The following is a 22,610-nucleotide window of genomic DNA, read 5'->3' as shown; positions in this document are numbered from 1 at the left end:
AGTAATGATAAAAAACAAGCCTTCTTGGAACTACTCATTAAGTATCAGGATGTTTTCTCCAATCAAAAGATGATCTAGGGCGCACTGACAGAGTGTTACACTGCATCAATACACTTCCCCTATATGCCAGCCACCAAGAAGACAACCAGTTGGGAAATGAGAAGTGGAAGAGTATTAATACAGAAAATGCTGTAGTTTTGGTTACCAAGAAAGATGGACCAGCACGCTTCTTCTGAATGATGTAACTGTCAAAGATGCTTATCCAAAGTTGATGAATGCCTAGACGCCTTAAGTGGATCAAAATGGTTTCATTGTATGGATCTCAACTCAGGATTCTGGCAGATCGGCTTAGACCCAAACAATAAAGAGAAAACAGCTTTTGCAACCAGCCTTGGCCTATACCAATTTACTGTAATGCCATTTGGACTTGCAGGAAGTCCTTCAACATTTGAAAGATTAATGGAAAATATATTAAGGGGATTGCAGTGGAAGGAATGCTTGATATACATGGACGACATCCTCGCACCAGCGATTTCCTTTCCTCAGAGTTTGGAACGCTTGGAACACATTTTCAAGAGATTGTTGGAGTGAAATCTGAAGCTGAAACCATCAAAATGTATCTTCTTCCAATGCAGTGCACAATTTTTAGGCCATATCTTTTTGGAAGATGGCATGCTTACTGACCCAGATAAAATTTCAGCTGTTCAAGAGTGGACACAACCAAAGAATCCTAAGCAAGTTCGAAGCTTCTTAGGTTTATGCTCTTTTTGCAGACGGTTTGTGAAGAACACTTCTGATAGTGCTAGACCTTTGCATAAGTTGTGTGAAAAAAGTGTCAAGTTTGCTTGGACGGAGGAGTGCTGGACATCGTTTGATGCTTTGAACCTAGCCCTATCCACTACTCCAATCCTTGCTTATCCACAACCTGGGCTTCGCTTTATTTTAGACACTGATGCTAGTAAATATGCAGTTGGAGCTGTACTTTCCCAAGAGCAAGATGGACATGAGAGGGTGATTGCTTACCTGAGCAAAGCCTTGAATAAGCATGAAGTTTCATACTTGTGATAAGAAAGGAGTTGCTTTCTGTAGTCTCTGCACTTCAGAAATGTCATCATTATCTTTATGGGCAAGAGGTCCTCATATGCACGGATTATTCTGCAGTCAGTTGGATACAAAATCTGAAATGTCCAACAGGGCAAGTTGCAAGATGGCTGCAAGAACTGGGCACTTAAAATCTTCATGTCACTCACAGAGCTAGTAAGAAGCACTCTAATGCTGATGCATTATCCCGAAATCCTTGCACTGTTTGCCTGCAGCAACAAGAATCTGACGAAATATCTGATGATGATTTTGAACTTTCAAATTACAAAAATGAGTCACCACCACTGTCTCAGATATCCGGTTGCTCAGGTCTCTCCAAATGAAAACAGTCAGAAGAAAAGTTTAGATGTGAATTCTTTCCCTGTACAAGAGAACGATTTCAACTTCATGAGAGTTATAACTTGAGCTCAGAAGGCACATAAGGAGGCTGGTCCAAAATCTACTCAGTGTGTTATGGTGGGATGGTCCAGCGACAAAATACGTCATGATCAGCTGCAGGATCCCAATATTGCCCCTGTCATGGTTCCAGCTGAAGAAGGTTCTGGCAGGCCTGAGTGGTCAAATATCTCAGGCAGTCCAGCAGAGTTGAAGATGTTATGGTGCAGTTAGGATAGGCTACACCTGAAGGATGGCATGCTGTACCGAAAATGGATAAGTGAAGATGGCAAGACCACCCAACAAAAATGAGGGCAGATGTACTCAAGTACTTTCACGATGTTCCATCGACTGGCCATCTGGGTGCAGATAAGACACTTGAGAAAATCAAACATAGCTTTTACTGGCCAAACATGAGAAGGGAGATAGAAGCTACTGCACAACTTGTGATAGCTGCCTGATAAGGAAAACACTGAAGATATCAAGTAGCAATGGATATTTTGGGTCCATTACCTAAGAGTAAAAATGGATACTGATATATCCTTGTCATATGTAAACTGTTTACAAAATGGACAGAAATGTATCTGTTGCCAGACCAGGAATCTCAAACTATTGTAAAGGGCTTTGTTGACTGCTTTGTTAGTAAATTTGGCACCCCACTTCAAGTACACTCTGATCAAGGTACTAACTTCCAGTCAAAGATGTTTCAAGACATGTGTGGTCCTCTTCACATCAAGAACACAAGGGCCACCAGCATGCATCCTCAAGCAAATGGAACTGTTGAAAGATTCGATCAGACTCTTTCAGCTATGCTTTCAATGTATTGTGAAACGAAACAACACAGTTGGGATGAGTATCTCCAACAAGTAATGATGGCCTATAGGTCGTCAGTTAACGCCAGTACTGGCATTACCAATGAAGGCAGTAATAGGCACTCTGACGGAGTTGAACAACCTGGACAAAACTGAAATTGGAAGTTCAGATTATGTAAAAAATCTTCAGTCGAGGTTGAAGGAATCACACAACATTGCCCGTACCCATCTTAAAGTCATTTCCCAATGCCAGAAGAAATACTATGATCTAAAGGCAAAGAAAAGATTATTTGAAGTTGGACAGGCAGTTTGGCTGTACAAACCAATAAGAAAAGTAGGAATCTATCAGAAGTTCATTCCAAAATGGAAAGGACCTTATCTGATCACAAAGAAGCTAGATGATTTAACCTATCTAGTTAAGAAATCGAAGAAACAGCCAGCAAAAGCTTATCACATTGACCGTCTATTGCAGTATAGAGGAAAGAAGATACCAGTTTGGTTCTACCCACAGAAGTAGATGTATCACAAATTGAGTAGCAGAAATCATGTGAGTGTTAAAATTATTTCAGTTTTCTCGACGGGTATCAAGAGATGAACATGGCAAATTGAGAAGGCAGCTAAAGAAATTCCAAGAGTAGGAGATGATGACATGATAGTGGATGGTTTCGTGCTGGCAGGGGGGTATTTAAATTGTTTGACTCTGCGGAGTCAATGCTGGAATGTAGCTACCAATGATTGTTTGGTTTGGGCTAGGTCTGGCCAACCTGTGTGCCAAATCACTGGATCCCTGTTCTCCCTGGTAGTAAATAAGGACAATGAGAGGAACCTGCATGGTGAAGTGTCCAATTACTTGAGTTCGTGTTGTAATTAGGTCCTACAGATGGAATATGCTGGGCTACAATACAACTGAGCTGATGCAGAAATAGAACATGATAACTTTTCGCATGGAAAACGTTCAGTGTTGAGCGTTCTGCTATTCAGATTAGAAACTGGGGGGAAAAAGCAGCAGCATTTTAATAACAATAATGTTTCATGGCAGATAGACAAGAATGCTGTTACCACAGAAAAACAAACATTTATTTCTTTTATTTTACATAGATATAGCGGTCTTCTTTCTCCAAATGATGATAGAGATCTGAGAATGCAGAGCACTGAACTGTTATTGTTAGCATATTGATGGACCTTGTCAGTTAATAAAATGGTTTTAAAATTTCAGAATGTTCTCTAAAGCAGTTGCAAAGTGTTGGGTGTGTCCAGCAGAATTCGCCAGGAGGCGGGAATTGAAGAATCATGTCGTTGCTGCCCTCCATCGTTGTCTGCGTCTGGTGCATAGATGAGGAAAAGGTGTTTCTCAGGATGGTGGACTTGAAGCAGCATGTCATTCAGTTACATCCTAAAGTTACAGATGATGTACCTTCGGACTTCTTTGGAGAAGGGAATGGTTTTTGGATGGCCCTTTACCCAAGAGACTACAACCAGATTGTCGGTGCTTCCCCCAAGGAGAACAGTGCAGCTGTTCAAGCTAGAGTAAGGATATTAATTTGGGTGGGAAAGTGCCCAAATACCTTCTGCTCCAGGATTGAGTGGCAGAAGGGTGGGAAGTTCTCTTCAGCACTGGAGCTAGGCCGCCCCTTGGGGCCTCTTCCTTAACTATTTGGAAGGAAAACAAACAGAATACATCTACCGTATCGGGACATAGTTCTGAAAATACGTTTGTACCAGATTATCAAGATGATATCGATGGCATGATGGTGCCTCCCTACTCACCGTCAAGACCCGAAATTAAAAGGGATCTTACTATCCATCATATCAAGATTGATGCTTCAAATTCAGTGATGGAGGTCTTTGATAAAATCAATTAAGTTTGGTATAAGGTTGACATCTGCAGCCAGGATGAAAGAGATGCATGTAGCCTGGTGAGGAAGATGATGGCAGTCACTTCGGACAGTTGTCATTCATTCAGAGAGTGAGGTGTGAGTCAGGAAATGTCAGAAGATATAAAGCATGAGATCATCGCTTTCATTGGGATCTCCAAAAGGAGTTTAAGTACCATATCGAGATTTATGCCACCAACTTTTGGACTAGGTTGTAAGAGAAAAGAATCATCTAAATTATGTGCAATGTCAGCAAAGAAGGCAAAGGCCCCAAAACCAATTGAAGATCTTTCGTCTGCTAATCCACCAGCTGCTGTCTCTCCATGTTCCATAGCACCTGTCACAGTACTAACTAGTCAGGTCCTGTTAGCTGCCGCTGCCACAGGACCTACGATTTCAGCAACACAAGATCGGCAGTCACCTGAACCAAGAAGCTGTACACCTCTGCATAACAAAAACATCTTAGATCTGTCTATGAAGAGGGATAAACCAGACAGGCCAGGCAAACCCTATAAGGCATCACCTCCGCCTGTATCGGCATACAGAACAAGGGCAGCCAACCTACTGAAATGGGGCTGTATGCCCTTATTCCCACCAGCCAGATGTGTTTGGCAGGAGGATACAGTCATCCAGATACCAACTGGATCAATTATGTTGCCTGGGCCACCAAAGGATTGGAAGAGAATGAATCCAGATCAGAAGTTACTCCAGTGGGAGTATGTCTCTATGATTTTGGAGAATTCCATTGACAAGCCATTACCACATCTCTATACAGAGGCATCTTACTGGACAAATTTAATATGTTGGCCCTCCCTGGTACAGCAGTCCCAATAATGACAGAGGAACAACTGATTTACAGGAAGGCAAGTTATTATAATTATCAGGCTTTAAGTCCATTGCTATTGGGAATTCATCTGTAGAAGACTCAACAGTAGGGAAAATGTTGGAAATGTATGAAGCAGCAGCTGACAGGAGGGAAACAATTACTGACTTCTTAATCAAATTAACCCTTTAAGGCTGGAGTCAGCCAAAGACTTGAGAATTAACGTGGGGAGGGTGTAATACCTAGCTCAACAAACCAAAATATTAGGCACTGTTAAGAACTACATTTCTTTTCCAATAGTAATACTAATAATGATAATGTAAAAACATGAAACAAAGTCAGAAAAACATGAGGCAGTTCACTATGTTGTAATACCTTAATGGTATTGTGAATGGAGTTTTGCATGCACATTGTCCAATTAATGTGTGAAGATTATTTGATGATTAAACGTTAAGATGTGAGATGATGTTTGACCTACGAGACTTTGGCATATTTGATCATATTATTTTTATCTGTCACTGGAAACATCTACCACGTGTGAATTACTTCTTCCATTCCTGAACGTATGCTACCCACCCCCACCATTGTTTAAATCGCAATTTACATCTCTTATAAACGTGTACTCTGTGTTTTATACTAAATGTGAGTATAAAACCATGCTCTGGTCCTCGTAATGTCACGCTGTTGTCATGAGTATTAATGAATTTGTCAAGGAATTAATTTAAAGACATCAACAGTTCTATAAGCCCTAGGATATCAACATTAAGTGGAAAGAAGTTTACATGTTAGCAGTTATTGTGCTATATTCATTTCATGTTGGACCATGTGCGTGTTGTGCTGGAATTTCACATGAAAAATTTAGGAAATGAATTATCTTACCTTCCATGATTTTGGAATATCAAAGCTAGAAATATGATGCTAATCCATAAATTAGTGACTTCAACCATCCTGTGAGTTTTATTACCGAAACAGCGGAGATGCAGGATAGTGATGGAATCAGTGTGCCCAGCCAAAGAATCACATTTTTTTGTCAGACTTTTGTTGAACAATAAGTTAGGACTAATGTTACTGTTCATTATTGTAAGTTCTTGGTTATGTAGAACTTGTTATTTTACTTTAATGTGCTAAATAGTATGCATTTGATAGGGACTATTTCTAACCGTATTACGACTCATTGCATCAGCAGTATGTTGTACTCTCGCTCGATTTGCATTGAAATTCACTTGTCCATTTTGTTCAGTTCTACTTAATCATAAGTATGAATATATAAATAAGATTTAAAGTAAAAACACACACCATGGACATTGAGAGGACAGCTTAATTCTGTCAAAATTTTGTGTGCAGAGGGATTTTTCCATGCAGCATGAACAGTTGACTCGGTTACCGCCATGGCTAACCCTGCGAAGGACAAACATTAATTGGCTAACTCAGGTCATGTGATGTGAATAGGAGTCTATAAATACGAGTGCAGACAGTGCACTGGTAGATAGCTGTCAGAGCGGCAAAGTATGAACATCTAAGTAGAAAAGAATTTCGGCCATGTATTGTAAAATCATTACTTATATATTTTTACATAATTGATATTAACTTTGGCACTTTAAAATCCAAAATCTTAATCAAATTGTAATGAGAAGTTTTAAATAGATTTATTACATGATTGCTATTGAATTTAAATGCTTTATAGTTATTATATAATTCTCTATAAAGCCGCTGCTATCTCCCACCACACTGCTCAAGTACACTAGTACTAAAATTATTTTTTATTGAGATCACACTAACATGTCAGAATGTATCAGTCAATCCAATATTTAGCTGTTAATATACACAGGAATTTAATAATAGAATTAATTTCACTATTTATGGTATATTATAACGTTGTCTTTTGGCATTTAGACAATTAAGTCTGATCTATATTATCAAAAGCCGATAGTGTTGTGACAAACACTGTGTTTATGTAAAGTCACTATGCCATATTGAGGAGCATGTTCTATCTCACCTTTATTATTTATAAAAAGCATTTTTAGTCTTGAACTCTGGTCTTTTCAATAGATAACACATGGGGTGTTACAATATATAAAAAATGACGTCACCTGGTGAGGTTCCTTAGGACATAGGTCACAAACCAAATCTTTGATTATCTGCTTTTTTTTTCTTGTCTAATACCCCCCCCCCATTTTTATACACATCGTTGCACTAAAAGTAAACAAATTGTACAATAATCCTTTTGTTAAATAAATATTTATTTGAAAACTTCAGCAATCGATAGTTTGTGTGATAATGTGCCGCTAGCCTACTGAGTAGGTATATTTTAAATCCCATCTACGATTGATAATGTAAAGCTTGGTACTAAAATAATTCATGAAATTGAGAGAAGTGAACAATGATACTGATGAATATTGCATTTTTTATTGCATTCATTGCTGATTTAATAACTTTAATTTATGCTTCACGTTATTATTCATATGATCCTGTTTGCTTGAATGCCAATATATTTGAAATAATAGCAGATTAGAATATAGATAATAAATGAAACTTAATATGATCAGGTAATGAAGAAATTTATTTCTAACCATTATTCTATTTTAACAGACATTTTATTCAAAAATAACTTATTCCGCTGCATTATTTAATTGCTATGAAAATCATTCCTCGGCGTGTCTCTTCTATATTTAGTTGCTTCTCCAAACATTCCAATCATTATTTTCTCTAAAGAATGCCACAAAATGCAACCAAAAACAGAAAGAGAAAAAAAAACAAAATGGCAGTTTGTGTTACTGTGAAGTGACACCCTAAAATTGCTTGGCATCAAAAATGGCAGACTGGTCTAAGTTATGCACTTTTCTTGAATTCTTTTGCACTTTAGTGATAAGTGCAAGTGAGAACATGTATAAAATTTGCAGATATGTTAGATGGTTATAAAAGGTTTGTTTTAAAGAATTAAATGTATTCTCAAACACACTGTTAGTTTTTGAGGACTTCAGAGAGGTGGAAAACTAGCAAAATTTGAGCTTTTGATTGAACACATGCCTATTTAGGGACAAAATTTTATGTTAATTTCACAGTTTCATGATATCATGTGTACATATGTTGCAGTTGATATATAGTGGATATGGCATTACCATTATAAGTCCTCTTACAAACAGTTTAATTTATCACTAATTTGAGGGCCAAAATCAGCCCTTATCATACGTTGCCCTTTGATAATGTTCTGTTTAACAGATTTTATAGAAATATTATAATACTTTTATATTATCTTAGTGGATTGTCATATCATTTTTACAAGTTTTTTAAATTTATATGAAATTGAAAGACCCTGATGTCAGAATGCCTTCTTTAAAATTTTGTCTAGATTTCTGCTCTATGGTTGTTGAGAAGAAGTCAATGAAAGTTTACTTGTACTGCAGTGTAACCAGTCTTGAGATACCTCCCCATCTACCAACAAAAAGTTGTCTGTCAAGATGGTTGTTTGTACAATAAAGACCAGTTTCCAAGATGTAAATTTATAACTGTTTAAGAAGGGAAAAAGATTCCAACACAGTGACTGATTGTATGGTATTCTTTATTCAAGTTCTTATTAAAATATTGCATGCATTCATCTGAAAATAATTTTATATGGTAATAAAAATCTAAATCTAGCAGTAAACGTGTCACTTCTTTCAGTTACATTCATTTTTTTTCTCAATTGTTGGATCTTATTTCTTTTTAGCTGGAGATTCAGCCATTGCCAATAAAGTGCTATGTGTAAATGATATCAGCAATCAGTTGTAACAACAACTGTAGTTGTTTTGATCAGGTTTTGAGGAAATATGGAAAATACATATGCATCATATTGTGCCAATTAAATAAATAAAAAGAAATAAAGAAATAAAAGGACATAATTAACTCAACCAGAAACAGAATAATTTATTCAGAGACAAAAGTCACTCTTAATTCACAGATGACATAGAGTGATTAACTCTATAAACAAAGGATGTAACTGGTTGCACGAAGTTGAACAGACAAGGGTTTGGTATGTGGGATGTAATGATTGTAACATCGAAAAAGCAACAAATAAACACAACCCTTTTATGATGACAGTTGAATCCAGAAAACTATTCTTGTGTACCAGAGTTAAAGACCAAGACCTCACTCATTCCAGGCATTAAGGATTAAATCAAACAAGAAAAAATATATGAGACCACTACATTATTTTGACTTCAGAACTATTATGATAGTTATAGTATTTGTACACCATCCCTCCTACTGATTTTGAAAACAAAAGACATCAGGGATATAAAATGTTGAACAATTAGTCATTTTATCATCAGCTTGTAATTTCTATCTTGATTGTCACCATGTGGTTGCAAACACTCACATTGTTGGCATTTCAAATCAAACCAGATTTTCTTAGTAACACAGTCACCATATATGCAGTGGCAAGTAATAATTTCAAGCAAAAAATGTAATTTAGTTCACTGTCTTTGATAATAAACACATGTATACAAGAGTTCCTCCCTTTTATTTGTTCAGTTTGTTTTAGAAATATTAAAGCTAGACAATGCAAATATTGGATGCAGACGATACAAACGATATAGTTTTTAACTGAAAAAACTATTCTAGAAACCAGAAAAGGACAGTATACAGTCTGTCTGCTTGCTTACATCGAGAGCATTTTTTAAAAATTTATTTTTGAACAGTCTTTACTATTTAAGTGGTCATGGTTACTAATGATTAAGGTCATTGGTAATTGTCTCTTTTCTCATGAAACTGTCGTTCATAACTGTGAGTGTTATTTTTGAACAATCTACGTTTATTTTTGTCTGATCTACAATCTGTTATATGTCACACCACATATATGACATGTAAAATTTCAGAAACGGGATGCCAGCCATTTTTGGGGGTTTGTTTTTGTTTATAACAGTCTTTGCTTTGTAACCAGTCAAAGGATTAAATAAAGCTTAGTGGTTGTTTATTTCGGTTTTTGCAATGCAGTCCTTCATAGCAGTGTCATAAAGGTTGTTAATAGCATGTTAAAATATATATTTTACAAAGACATTGTGGTTGCTGGTCACATTCTGCAGGTGGTTGCTTTAGACAGTGCATTTATACAATAAAATTTATCCATGCATTATGATTGTAGTCGTAAATGACAGGTGTTCATGCATAGCAGAGATTGCTCAAAATAGGTTTTAAACTGTAATGGCAATCACAGTGGATCAGCATTACCTGAGTGTGCAAATTTGCAATGCCTTCATGCCAGGATGCTCTCTACCAAATATAGTTAAACTGATCCATTGGCTTTTGAAATTCAGTTCTTGGGTAGCCAATGCATGCCATGAGCTTACCTTGTCATTCAGGCAGGAGAGCTAAAAGCTGAAAAGGAGCAATTTTTTATTTTTTTATTTTATTACGTTTCTTAAGAAAGAAAAAAAGCCCCCAAAATATTAATTTATAACTGTACAAACTGTTGAGCTGGGAAGTAATATTATGTATTGTTCTTGTTCAAAATCTAATTCCTAATCATCACTAATCATTCTAAATCAATCATTAATCCTTCTAAGTTTCTAAATCCATCACTATTTCTTCTAAACCTATACTAATCCTTCAACTTTGAAAAGGATTTAGACATAGATTTAAGGAAGAGATTCAGTATAATCATTGCTGTGTTTGTTGGGGGTAATTAATAGAATAAATAAGTTGATCCATCAGTGCATTATGCTATGACAGATCAGGGTTTATGTTATTTGAAGTTGGATTTGACTTATAAGCAATTATTTCAAGTAAAACAAAGTAAATAATATAGATAAAGAGGGTTGGGTTCCTTATTTGCCACTAGTTAACTACAGTCATAATCTCAAAGAGTTATTGGAAAGAATTTTGACAAAAATATACTTACAATATGTACTCGCTTATGAGTTGAGCCCAGCTGCAAACAGAATAGATCCTGAGCATCCATAGTATAATGCACCTGCAGGTCAGGGTCTATATTGTTTGTTCTGCTGATTATTCCTTTGAAAACCGCATACATGCAGATCTGACATTGCATTATGCCTAATATACATCGCTGATTTCTAGTAACAAATTCCCTGTTCCATTGTTCACATTACAACAACTTTCCAGGTGTCAACTTCAACATTTCTGGATGCAGGAAGTTACTCATTACTTTGTAAATGGTATCAAAGAAAATAACTATTGTACATCGGAATACTACATGATGGCGGTAAGTTTTTAGGAATTACATTGTGATAGTCTTGTAATAATTCCATGCCATGTCATTTTGTGAATTGTCCATGTGTGAGAGACTGGTTAATTATTTATATATTTCATATGATTATGTTGTAAGTGTTCTGGAGATTCTTTTTCTTCTTCATTAAATCTCAATAACCAACAGAGCTTTGTTATTTCTCCCATCTACCCCTTGAGGTATTACATATACCAAAGTATTTTTAGCATTTCTTAGGAGATTATTGTCAGGATTATATTTGTGGTGGTCTTCATCCTTGCTGATCTTAAGACTTAGTGGATGATGTTATGGATCCAGGTTTTATCTGGGGTCAGCCTGAAGTTTCCTCAGAATTGAAAATATCCTCTTTATATGTCTGCAGTTCAATGTGGCAATCCTCCAAGAAGTTTTCTTGCCAGCTTGTAAAGTCAGGTTGCTGACTGCCAGCTAGAACTTCCCAAGACTTGTGCTATCTGGGTCAAATTTGGAAGTTCCTCCTAAAATCAAAAGAACCAACCTAAAAGTTATTGTATTGTGACTGTGTTCTTTATACTTTTAAATTTTTAATAAACAAATGAGAGACATTATGCCTCAGTAGTTAGCATGATGGGGTTACAACCAGAATAATGCAGGTTCAACTCTTTGAAAATCTACCTGTAAGTTAATTATCAGTAATTTGCATAAATTATCAGTTTCCACATCCACTAAAGTTGTAAAGCTTTCCAAATTCAGGGACAGGCAGCAGAGAGGATAAAAGTGACTCAAGTTAGCATAGCAGTGTAGCTATACCCATGCCCATCCTTTTTAAATGAGATAAAGCAGCTAGCATCACAGCTATACCTCATGTATATGCTTTTTAAATGAGATAAAGTAGTTATCATAACAGCCATACCTCATGTATATGCTTTTTAAATGAGATAAAACAGCTAGCATCACAGTCATACCCATGTATATGCTTTTTAAATGAGATAAAGCAGTTACCATCACAGCCATACCCATGATATGCTTTTCAAATGAGATAAAGCAGTTACCATCACAGTCATACCCATGTATATGCTTTTCAAATGAGATAAAGCAGTTACCATCACAGTCATACTCATGTAAATGCTTTTTAGATGAGATGTAGTATTTGCTCTCACAAGTAGAATGTAACAAAGAGAACTGGCTGCGATATTTAAGGGTGGTGCTGGTTTAAAAAACCCTTTTTTCTTTCAAAAGTCAAAGATTCTTTTTGAATAATAGTAAATTCAAACCCTAACAATCCATACACAAAATAATAATAATAATAATAATAATAACAATAATGATAATAATAATAATTATTATTATATTAATAATAATAATAATAATAATAATAATATTATTATTATTATTATTATTATTATTATTATTATTTTTATTATTATCATTATTATTATTATTATTATTATTGTTATTATTATTATTATTATTGCAAAACCTCTTGTATTATTCTGTTATGTAAGATTATTGGAGAAAAATTACTAAGGCAGAGACAAATCCAATTATGTACAAATATTTGCATTCCTGTTGTTATTATTATCATTATTAGTGTACCAATATGTGGATTTTAAACAGAGTTGATTTCTGACATCTATTTCTTGAGCAATTAATTATGCATGTGTTTGAAACAAAAGTTGTTTTAAAATTTTCCTTGCATGTTTTGAGAAATCGATATTTAAAATATGAATTCTGATCTTTAAAATACTGGAGGCAATATAATTAAATGAATGGTCCCTTTAAGTCACATGACTTCTTTGGGATTTCATGAGGTTAAAAATAGTAACACCTTTATCATTGGGAAATCCGGGTAGTCAAAGTAGTTTCTGTTTGCAAGCAGAGAAGCTAAGATGTCTGGTGGGTATTTCTGAGTATTTGCTACCTGTCTGTGTTAATGTTTGTTTAGTTTGTTAATTAGACTATATTCATTTTAATTTCATCTCCTGTGCTACAGGGTATTTTCTTACCATGTTACAAGCCTCATCTTAAATTTCCTTGTTTGGTCGGAAACAATCTGAAAATTCTTTTTACGGATAATATTTCATAATCGTGACACATAGAAATGTTGCAGTTTTGTTGATTTGTATTAGTTAGTAAAACATTCCTGTTTGTGAATTGACTACGAGTTTGTTTTGCACTGAAACCATTAATTAAAACATGCAGTTAAAACAAATAGTTCCTTTTAATTTATTGTCAGTTCTCCTTCAAGTTTTCAGAAAGAATGAAAATTTATTTACAAACTGTGGAAATGAGATCTGCAGAATTCTTAAACTTTGTAGATAAATGGAGATTTAGAGAAATTTATTTACAAACTGCGGAAATGAGATCTGCAGAAATTTTAAACTTTGTAGATAAATGGAGATTTAGAAGGGAAAATGTACAAATCTTCTTTCACTTTCATTATCTTCTCTTAAAATTTAATTGTGATTGTTTAGCCCAAGGATTGGTGCAAAATTGTGCTTTCCTGTATTTAATTTGTTTGTTTGTTGTTTTTTGTTGTTGTTCACAACTAGTAAGAGTTTATAATGGATACAGATTTTATACCATGGATTAATTCCAATGTCCATTCTTGGAATTAGGGGTATGAGGATATTGGCTCATGGAATTTTTCACCTCAAACCAGTCTCCATTAGATTCTGGTGTGCTGGTAATTCACTCATTTCCTGTTTGCAGCAGTTTCCTTTGATAAACATATTTTTGTTTGTGGTTTTTGGAATAATTTTATGATTTTATAACATTTAGATATATGGAATTCATATAAATTTACATGTATCTGGGAAGAAGATACACATACTATTTAACAAAATAAAATAACTACAACTACTTCCTTCATTTGTTTTAAAAATGTATATGATTTGTACTCTGCTGAATTAATTAATAATATTTTGTTTTGATGATTCATTGGGATGCTAAGATAATTAATTTTGTGACATATGCTTGCGCCTTTGACCTTGGGTCACTTGGGTTGTAATCTTAGAAATATTGCATCAATGCTTTGGTTCAAATTTTGTAATTTTCTTATATTTCCATAAAGCTCATTGTTTGATTTTCATTGTATTTATGGGAATCATTATGAAACTTAGACAAATCATTCTGTAACATTGTCTGGCACTGAGGTCAGGGTCACACATTTTATGGCAATGTTTTTACCTTTGGTTCAACATGCAGGCCCTTGCTTAATTAACTCACTTCTTTGGGCTGATTTGCCACAAAATGTGTGTGACATGTTTATGAAACACCTGTTATGAAGATGCTTGTTTGCAGTAATTCAGTAGGTTTTCAGTCTTCTTGGCATAGTTGACAAAAAGTTGCGGGTGTGATTAAGTGAACCAGTCTAGCATATCTAAAACCAAAGGTTGGTCTGTATCACTTACTTTGATGCTTCTGGGACTTTTCAACTAGAACACACTTGAACTCATCTGTTTACAATACATGCCCTGCATTATGTAATATCATTTTTCAAAGTGACCAATGACATCAGTAATCTACATTTAGTCATCCTCTGAAAATGAATGTAATGCTAGCATAACTTTAATTGACAATGATATGTAAAGTTATTGAAGAAAGTATTAGTTTGAGAAATGCATTGTTTATCTTCTTAAACAAAAGGAAGTGCAGTTGACATTGGTGTGCGAGTTGTTCGTGGCCCTGACTGGAGTTTTGGAGATCAAGATGGAGGTGAAGGTCACCTTGGAAGTGTGGTTGACATTTGCACCGATGATGATAATGAATATTATCCAGCACAGACTGCAGTAGTGATTTGGGACAATGGGGAAAAGAATGTCTATAGAGCTGGTTTGGATAAGCAGTATGACCTTCGCCTGTATGACAATGCAGGAATAGGTAAGAGTTTAATTCTGTATTATTGTTGCTTTATATTTTTTAGAGTTGGCTCATTTTTGAACCAGTCCACATGACTGTGCCTCATCATAATCTATATTCAGAGGATCAGCTCATCCTGGTCTGAAGTTCTATTCATGAACCAGTCTATGTGTAAATTGTGCTAAGAAATTAGGAGAGAGACTGGCTGCATATCTTAGGAGTTTTCTTATACTTCTTGTTGGCTAATTGCCAGTTAATAACTTTTTACAACTAGTAAGATGTTTTATATTTTTATTTATATAAAAAGCAGTCTCTCTCTTTCATTCCTACAATTTACAGTTGAATAAATCTGACAAGACATTAGACTATAGGTTTTCAAATAATGTTATTTTCATAAATCTATATCCGACCCTGATTTTGTACATGCTCTTCACAGAGAGAAGATGGAGTTCATAAAAAGTGAAGGTCACATGTTTACACAACAGACAGTTATAAAATATACAAGAGAAATATTAGTCTGATTTAATTAAGTGGAAGTGAGAAAGATAACACTAGGAATCCCTTGATTATAAAATGATTACAAAGAGTCAAAGATCTTTTTTCATGTTTGTGTCATAATTTTTACCTCCATTGTATAGATCTGTGTTGGTATTGATCAAAGAAAGCGGCTTACAATAAGTGTTTATTTTCTTCTGAAAAGCAACATAGTTTTCTCCAGGATCCCAAATGTTATGTAACAGTTACTGAATAGGTAAATAGGTCACATTGTCTCGTTTTATATGTATACATGGCATTGTATGCTATATCAGCTGGAAATGTATGTATTGTTTAAGCAAATAATGTATTTTTGCAGGTGTCCGACATGAGGTGACCTGTGCTGGATGTGGTCTTCAGACAGTTCCAGGGATCTTATGGAGATGCAATGTCTGTACAGGTGCAGCCCTCTGCTCAGCTTGCTACTTTGAAGACAAACATGACATTTCACACAAATTCAAGCGAATAGACTGTGCTGATCATGAAGGGTACATGTTTCACAACATAGTTTTTATTTTGACAGCAATTAAATCCACTTTATTATTTTCAGAATATTTCTGTTTGCCTTTTCCTTCGGGTACTTTTGATGTAGCTATGACCTATTGTGGGTTTTAGTGTGCTAATGAATATATTTATAACAAAGTGTTTACTGTCTAGTGAGACTTTTGTTCTTATTCAAAAAATGTTTACAATGTAGTGAGATATTTGTTCTCATACAACATTTTACTATGTAATGAGATATTTTGTTCTCATACGACATTTTTACTATGCAGTGAGATTTGTTCTCATACATCATTTTTATGTAGTGTGATATTTGTTCTTATACAAAGTGTTTACTATGTAGTGAGATATGTTTCTCATACAACATTTTATGTAGTGTGATATTTGTTATCATACAGAGTGTTTACTGTGTAGTGAGATAATTGTTCTCATACAGCATTTTTCCTATGTAGTGAGATATTTGTTCTCATACATTTTTACTATGTAGTGAGATATTTGTTCTCATACAACATTTTTATGTAGTGTAATATTTGTTCTTGTACAATGTATTTACTGTAGTGTGAGATATTTGTTCTCATACAAAGTGTTTACTAGGTAGTGAGATATTACTCCTCCTCCTAAACTACCTGGAGATTGCCATGAAACTTTCCACACTCATTTATCACAAGATCTAGTTGATCCTAAATGAAAATGGTGCCACATTAACACCCAATATGGCCACCATTGCAGCCATCTTGAATGGCTTGTTATTGCTTTTCAGTGGATGGTTATATTGACCTGGGGTTTTCAGTACAAGATTCTTCATCATGTCTAGTTGGTCCTAAATGAAAATGGCATCAGTTAAGCATACAGTGTGGCTGCCATGATGACTGTCTTGAAAATCTTGTTGCTACTTAACATGAATGGATGGTCATATTGACATAGGGCTTTCACCAAAAGACTTTTAATGATGTGTACTTGGTCTTATATGAAAATGGTGCCAATCTGAAATCCACTATGTCCACCATAGCAGCAAACTGAAGACCTGGTTATCATTGAGGAATATCAGAGATGGTTTCAACACTCAGACATTTTTAGGAAGAAGTGGTCTTTTATTGAATTCTTGGAATAACTGCTACAAATGCAGACTATTAGTTAAAAACAAATATTACAGTACTCCCTAATTATAATGCTGTCCATGGCAGCCAGAGTATACCATCTTGTAGATCACTTTATATTGAAGTACAGTATTCCTAATTATAATGCTGGCCATGGCAGCCAGAGTATATCATCTTGTAGATCACTTTATATTGAAGTACAGTACTCCTAATTATAATGCTGTCCATGGCAGCCAGAGTATACCATCTTGTAGATCACTTTATATTGAAGTACAGTACTCCTAATTATAATGCTGTCCATGGCAGCCAGAGTATACCATCTTGTAGATCACTTTATATTGAAGTACAGTACTCCTAATTATAATGCTGTCCATGGGAGCCAGAGTATATCATCTTGTAGATCACTTTATATTGAAGTACAGTACTCCTAATTATAATGCTGTCCATGGCAGCCAGAGTATACCATCTTGTAGATTCATATTGAAGTACAGTACTCCTAATTATAATGCTGTCCATGGGAGCTTTAGAATTGATTGTCTTATAGTGAGGCCACCTTATTATGAAGTACATTACTTCATCATTATAATGCTGTCCATGGGAGTCATAGAGTATATTGCCTTATAGTGAGACTGCCTTACATGATACAGTACTCTTCATTACAATGTTGACCATATAAGCCATTGAGATATCACATTGAAACAAAGTACCATACTCCCTCATTGTAATACTGTTCATATGAGTCATACAGTATATTGCCTTATTGTGAGAGAGCCTTATAATGAAATACATGTTATATTATCCCCTCATTATAATGCTGTCAGTTGGAGCAATGAGGTATACTAACCTGTACTGAGATTACCTATTAATGAAGTGCATGATACATAACATTTTACATAATAAAATGGGATCCATGATCACACCCACTTAATAACAATACATTTTGTTATAGTGAAGGGAACAAACCAGTCCAGACCAGCAAGTCAGCATGTTTAGATGACCAGCCAATCAATGTGTCTGGATGACCAGCCTGTCAGTGTGTTTACATAACCAGCCAATCAGTGTGTTTATATGATAGCCAGTCAACGTGTTTATATGACCAGCCAATCAATGTGTTTATGTGACCAGCCCATCAGTGTGTTTATATCACCAGCCAATCAATATATTTATATGAACAGCCAACCAATGTGTTTATATGACCAACCATTCTATGCGTTTATTTGACCAGTCAGTCAGTGTGTTTACATGACCAGACAACAGTGTGTTTATATGATTAGCAACTCAAAATGTTTAATATGACCAGCCAATCCACATAAACAGGTGACCAACCAGTGAACATGTTCAGTTAAGATGTCCAACAAATCAGTATTTTTAGCAGTAATGTCCAGTATATAAACAGTTTTCATCTGTAAAATGTGTTTTTTTTTTGTCACAGGGAGGATGTACCCCCAAGAGTCACAAGCAGAAAAGTGCCTGCCTATGGTTTGTTTGAGAAGGCCAAGGTTGTTCGTGGCCCAGACTGGAGATGGGATAACCAGGATGGTACGTAATGTAGGAATTTTGCATTCTGTTACTGCAATGCACTCTAATTATTGTAAAACTTTTAATGCATGTATAACACCTGGGAACTTCTAGTGATATGTGTAACTCTTAGGAATTTTTCTAGTGTTACGTGTAACACCTAGGCATTTTTCTGGTGATATGTGTAACACTAGGAATTTCCAGTGAAATGTCTAACACCTAGGAATTTTTAGTCATTTCTGTAAACACCTAGGAATTTCTAGTGATATGTGTAACACCTATGAATTTTTCTAATGGTACGTGTAACACCTAGGAAATTTTCTGGTGATATGTGTAACACCTAGGAATTTCCAGTGAAATGTCTAACACCTAGGAATTTCTAGTGATATCTGTAAACACCCAGGAATTTCTAGTGATATGTTTAACACCTAAGAACTACATTACTGCATTTCTGAATATTAATGTATATACCCCTTAGAAGTCAGGTCTAAACTCACACAAACATAGAACCTGATCTATCATCAAATAGTACACTGACAAATCAGAGTCTGTGTTGTTTGTTCTACTGATTAGTCCTTTCAATGAAATGTTATTCATGTTTTATATGCAAACACATGACCTAATTAAACGTTCATGAAATCATAGTAGTATCACAATTTGTTATATATTTGCAATTTTTTTTACTTAGTCTCATGTCGAGTGGTCTAAAGTACTCACTGTTATGGATCACTGCCATCTCACCTCTGCCTGCATGGGTTCGAGTCTCGGACTCAGTCAATGTGGGTATGTGAGAAAGCTTGCCAGTAGCTTCTCATGGGTCAATGGTTTTTTACAGGGTTTTCCCGGGTTCTTCCTCCACCATTTATACTGGCCACCATATATAGCCTATCTTGTGCTGAAAAATGGTGTTAAAACCTACAACAACAACAACTGAGTCTCAGTGGTCTGCATGTAAGTTTGACAGACACAAATCTACCTTAAATATTTAAATGTATTGTTAGGCATGTCTTTACATCGGATTTGTCTCCATGAAAATGAAGCATGTATTAGACCAGTGGTTCTCAACCTTTTCGAGCGTGAGGACCACTTCTAAACTGGAAATATTTTTTGCAGATGCCCACATGCTAATACTTGCACTTTTAAGCTAGAATTGGAACAATCCTTCAGCCCCCTGGGGGTCTGCAGCCCATATGTTGGGAATCGCTGTGTTAGGCTATTTGGAATAATTTAAGTTCTGATGATGCTAAAATTTTTGTATTTTTAATCAAATGTTTGAACTTCTAAAATAACAGGTGGCAGTGCCTCATGGACATTGTCACGTAGCAGCTTGTACTTTGTCACCTGGTGGATTTTATTGAAATCGCTGCAAATGTGATTGAATTTTATTTTATTTTTCTGACTACGAAATTTTGTTTATTAGATGGTCAGGTTAATCTAAGATTTAAATGCTTTTTAGATAAATATAGTTGATTTTATAAGCCAATGTTAGTCTTTCCTATGCATGGACCAAACTAGAGAGCAATGTAAAGGCTATGTTTGACATATTTCACTTAATGATTCTGAAGACAGTTCCAGCTGAAAAACTACAGAATTAATAAGCATACATGTGGCAAACAAGAAACATCAGGCCAGGACAGTTCAGGAGATTTCCAGAATTTGGTAAGATTTGACCTCCGAAGAGGGAGGATTTACATCAGCCTGACTTTTAGCATGCAAATGGACAAAAATTACAACTAGTAAAGAAATTTACATTTTTTAAATATTAGAATATGCATTATCATCCAATCAGTCCTTTCACAGCAACTTGTTGCCTTTCATATTATCCTTATATGTGCCACAAGCATTGCAGCAACTTGTTGCCTTTCATATTCTCCTTATATATTGTACCACAAGCATTGAAACAACTTATTGCCTTTCATGTTCTCCTTATATGTACCACAAGCATTGCAGCAACTTGTTGCCTTTCATATTCTCATTATATGTACCACAAGCATTTTTGCATTCTTAGGAGATCATTGTCTGGATTATGTTGGTGACAGTTCTCATCATAGTTGATCTTAACTCTTGGGAGATTATATACTATTACTAATAAAGGTTTCTTCTCATGTCAGCCTGAATATCTTTTCACTGCATGCATTGAAATGTGGCAATGTTAGTGTAACTCTACAGAGTCCACCAAGAAGTTTAAATCATTTTCTGCACGTGGGTCAATTCAGCTTGCTGACTGCCTGCCAGAACTGTTCAAGATCGGCACTGTCTAGGTCTAATGTTTTAATATCAGTAAGATTCTCCACATGAAGCTCAAATGCATACGTTATACCACCATAAACTTTTTTACTTCAAGCCTAATTTGCAGATATCTTTGTTGTCATTATAAATTAGCATCACTATCACCACCCTTTAATAATGTCAATCAAATCTGGAAAACAATCACTTACTTGTATTAGACAAAGACTAAATGACTCCATTCATCCCAGACATTACAGACTACATTGGCAGTTAGTGACATGTTCTTTAGTCTGGTTTACATTCATGTGTACAAATGATTAGATCAAGATTTGTATTGTTTATTTTCATTTTTGTGATGCAGTTGTTCATTCCAGTTAGTGAAGTTCTTGTTTTCCAACCATCACTGAATTTCATGTGATATTTCTTTTGGTTAGATTTCTGTATTTTATTATTGGGAGATAAATCATGACAAATTTGATACACTGAAGTCACTCCACCCCTGTTTTATCCCATTTGAGCTCTTAAGTAATCCAACCACAATCATTTAAAATCTTTATTCCTGTCCAAATTAGTTTTGATCTATACACAGTATAGACTCTAATCTATCTCAACAATGTTAAGCACCGAAGCAGAACATACCCTGTGGAGACAATCAAATAATGCTAATTGATTTATGTTAATTGAACTCTTTAATAACCCAACCATGATTAACATCATTAATCCTTTCAGAATTACTTCTGCTCACACATAGTATAATCCATCTTGAAAAACTTCAAACAGTGAAGCCAGCTGACCCTGCCCACAGAATCAGATGGACGTTAATTGATTTATGCTGCTTGAAATTAGCATCTAAATTGTCTTGCTCTTAAACTAGTTCACAGTCACATGATCACAGGCAGTTATAAGTACCATACATATACTAAACTACAACCAAAGTTTACAAAAAATGCAACTAATTTAATTTGTCAATAAAATTTTTCCATACACGTGAGATTTCAGTGAGTAAAAGAAGGGATGGGAGAAAGACTCTCCCATCCAGGAGGTTTACATATACAAGTAATATGGAACTAAGTCAAAGAACAGAAGTAACAAATTTGAAATTGTTCAATGTATTTCACCACAAGATGTCTTTTAAATGGAAGATACATGAGAAATTTTCACCAGTCAGTATGATAAAATATTTATCCACAGGCTTTATGGAAGACCTGTTGTTCCTTCTTTTACAAATGTAAATGAATGCATTTTTTGTATGTTCTCATCTTTTCAGGAGGCCCTGACAAAACTGGGGAAGTTATTGCTGTAGTGAATTTTAGCCCTGACACGGATAATGATGCAGTGGAAATTATGTGGGAGAATGGTTATGCAAATGTGTACCGAATGGGTTATAAAGGTCACCTGGATGTGAAATGTGTAAAATCTGCCACAGGAAAGCGTTACTATAGGGACCACCTCCCCATCATTAGTAAGTGAGGGACAGTGCTCTTGTGTACAAAAAGGGTAAAAACTCCCAATGTCATTGGAATTCCAAATGTTGTTGGTGCAGTGGTATCCATATACCACTGCAACAATGTTCAGATACAATTGCAATTATCATCAAATACCAGTAAACAGTATTTTGTGTTGTTGGAGTCTTTTATTTTATCATTGTGGTCATAAATTGTGTCCTTGCAATGGTTTATTTTATCACTGAATTGGCATATTTTG

The 22,610-nt window shown here is 35.2% G+C and overlaps 1 protein-coding gene across 4 annotated transcripts in view; it reads left to right on the top strand.

Moving 5' to 3' along the window:
* The window catches only part of LOC149782444 (uncharacterized), a 132,476-nt gene that overhangs the window by 49,986 nt on the left and 59,880 nt on the right, over positions 1–22,610 (top strand). For all 4 annotated transcript variants that reach the window (XM_089933856.1, XM_089933854.1, XM_089933855.1 and 1 more), the window contains 4 exons: positions 14,815–15,048; positions 15,881–16,049; positions 18,592–18,698; positions 22,174–22,368. In XM_089933856.1, the coding sequence (XP_089789982.1) occupies positions 14,815–15,048; positions 15,881–16,049; positions 18,592–18,698; positions 22,174–22,368 (705 nt within the window). The remainder of the gene's footprint in view (positions 1–14,814; positions 15,049–15,880; positions 16,050–18,591; positions 18,699–22,173; positions 22,369–22,610) is intronic.

Source organism: Sinohyriopsis cumingii, chromosome 15 (assembly GCF_028554795.1).
Source record: "Sinohyriopsis cumingii isolate HCF-2022 chromosome 15, ASM2855479v2, whole genome shotgun sequence".
Lineage (NCBI taxonomy): Eukaryota > Metazoa > Mollusca > Bivalvia > Unionida > Unionidae > Sinohyriopsis > Sinohyriopsis cumingii.
This window is presented reverse-complemented; position numbering and strand designations above follow the sequence as displayed.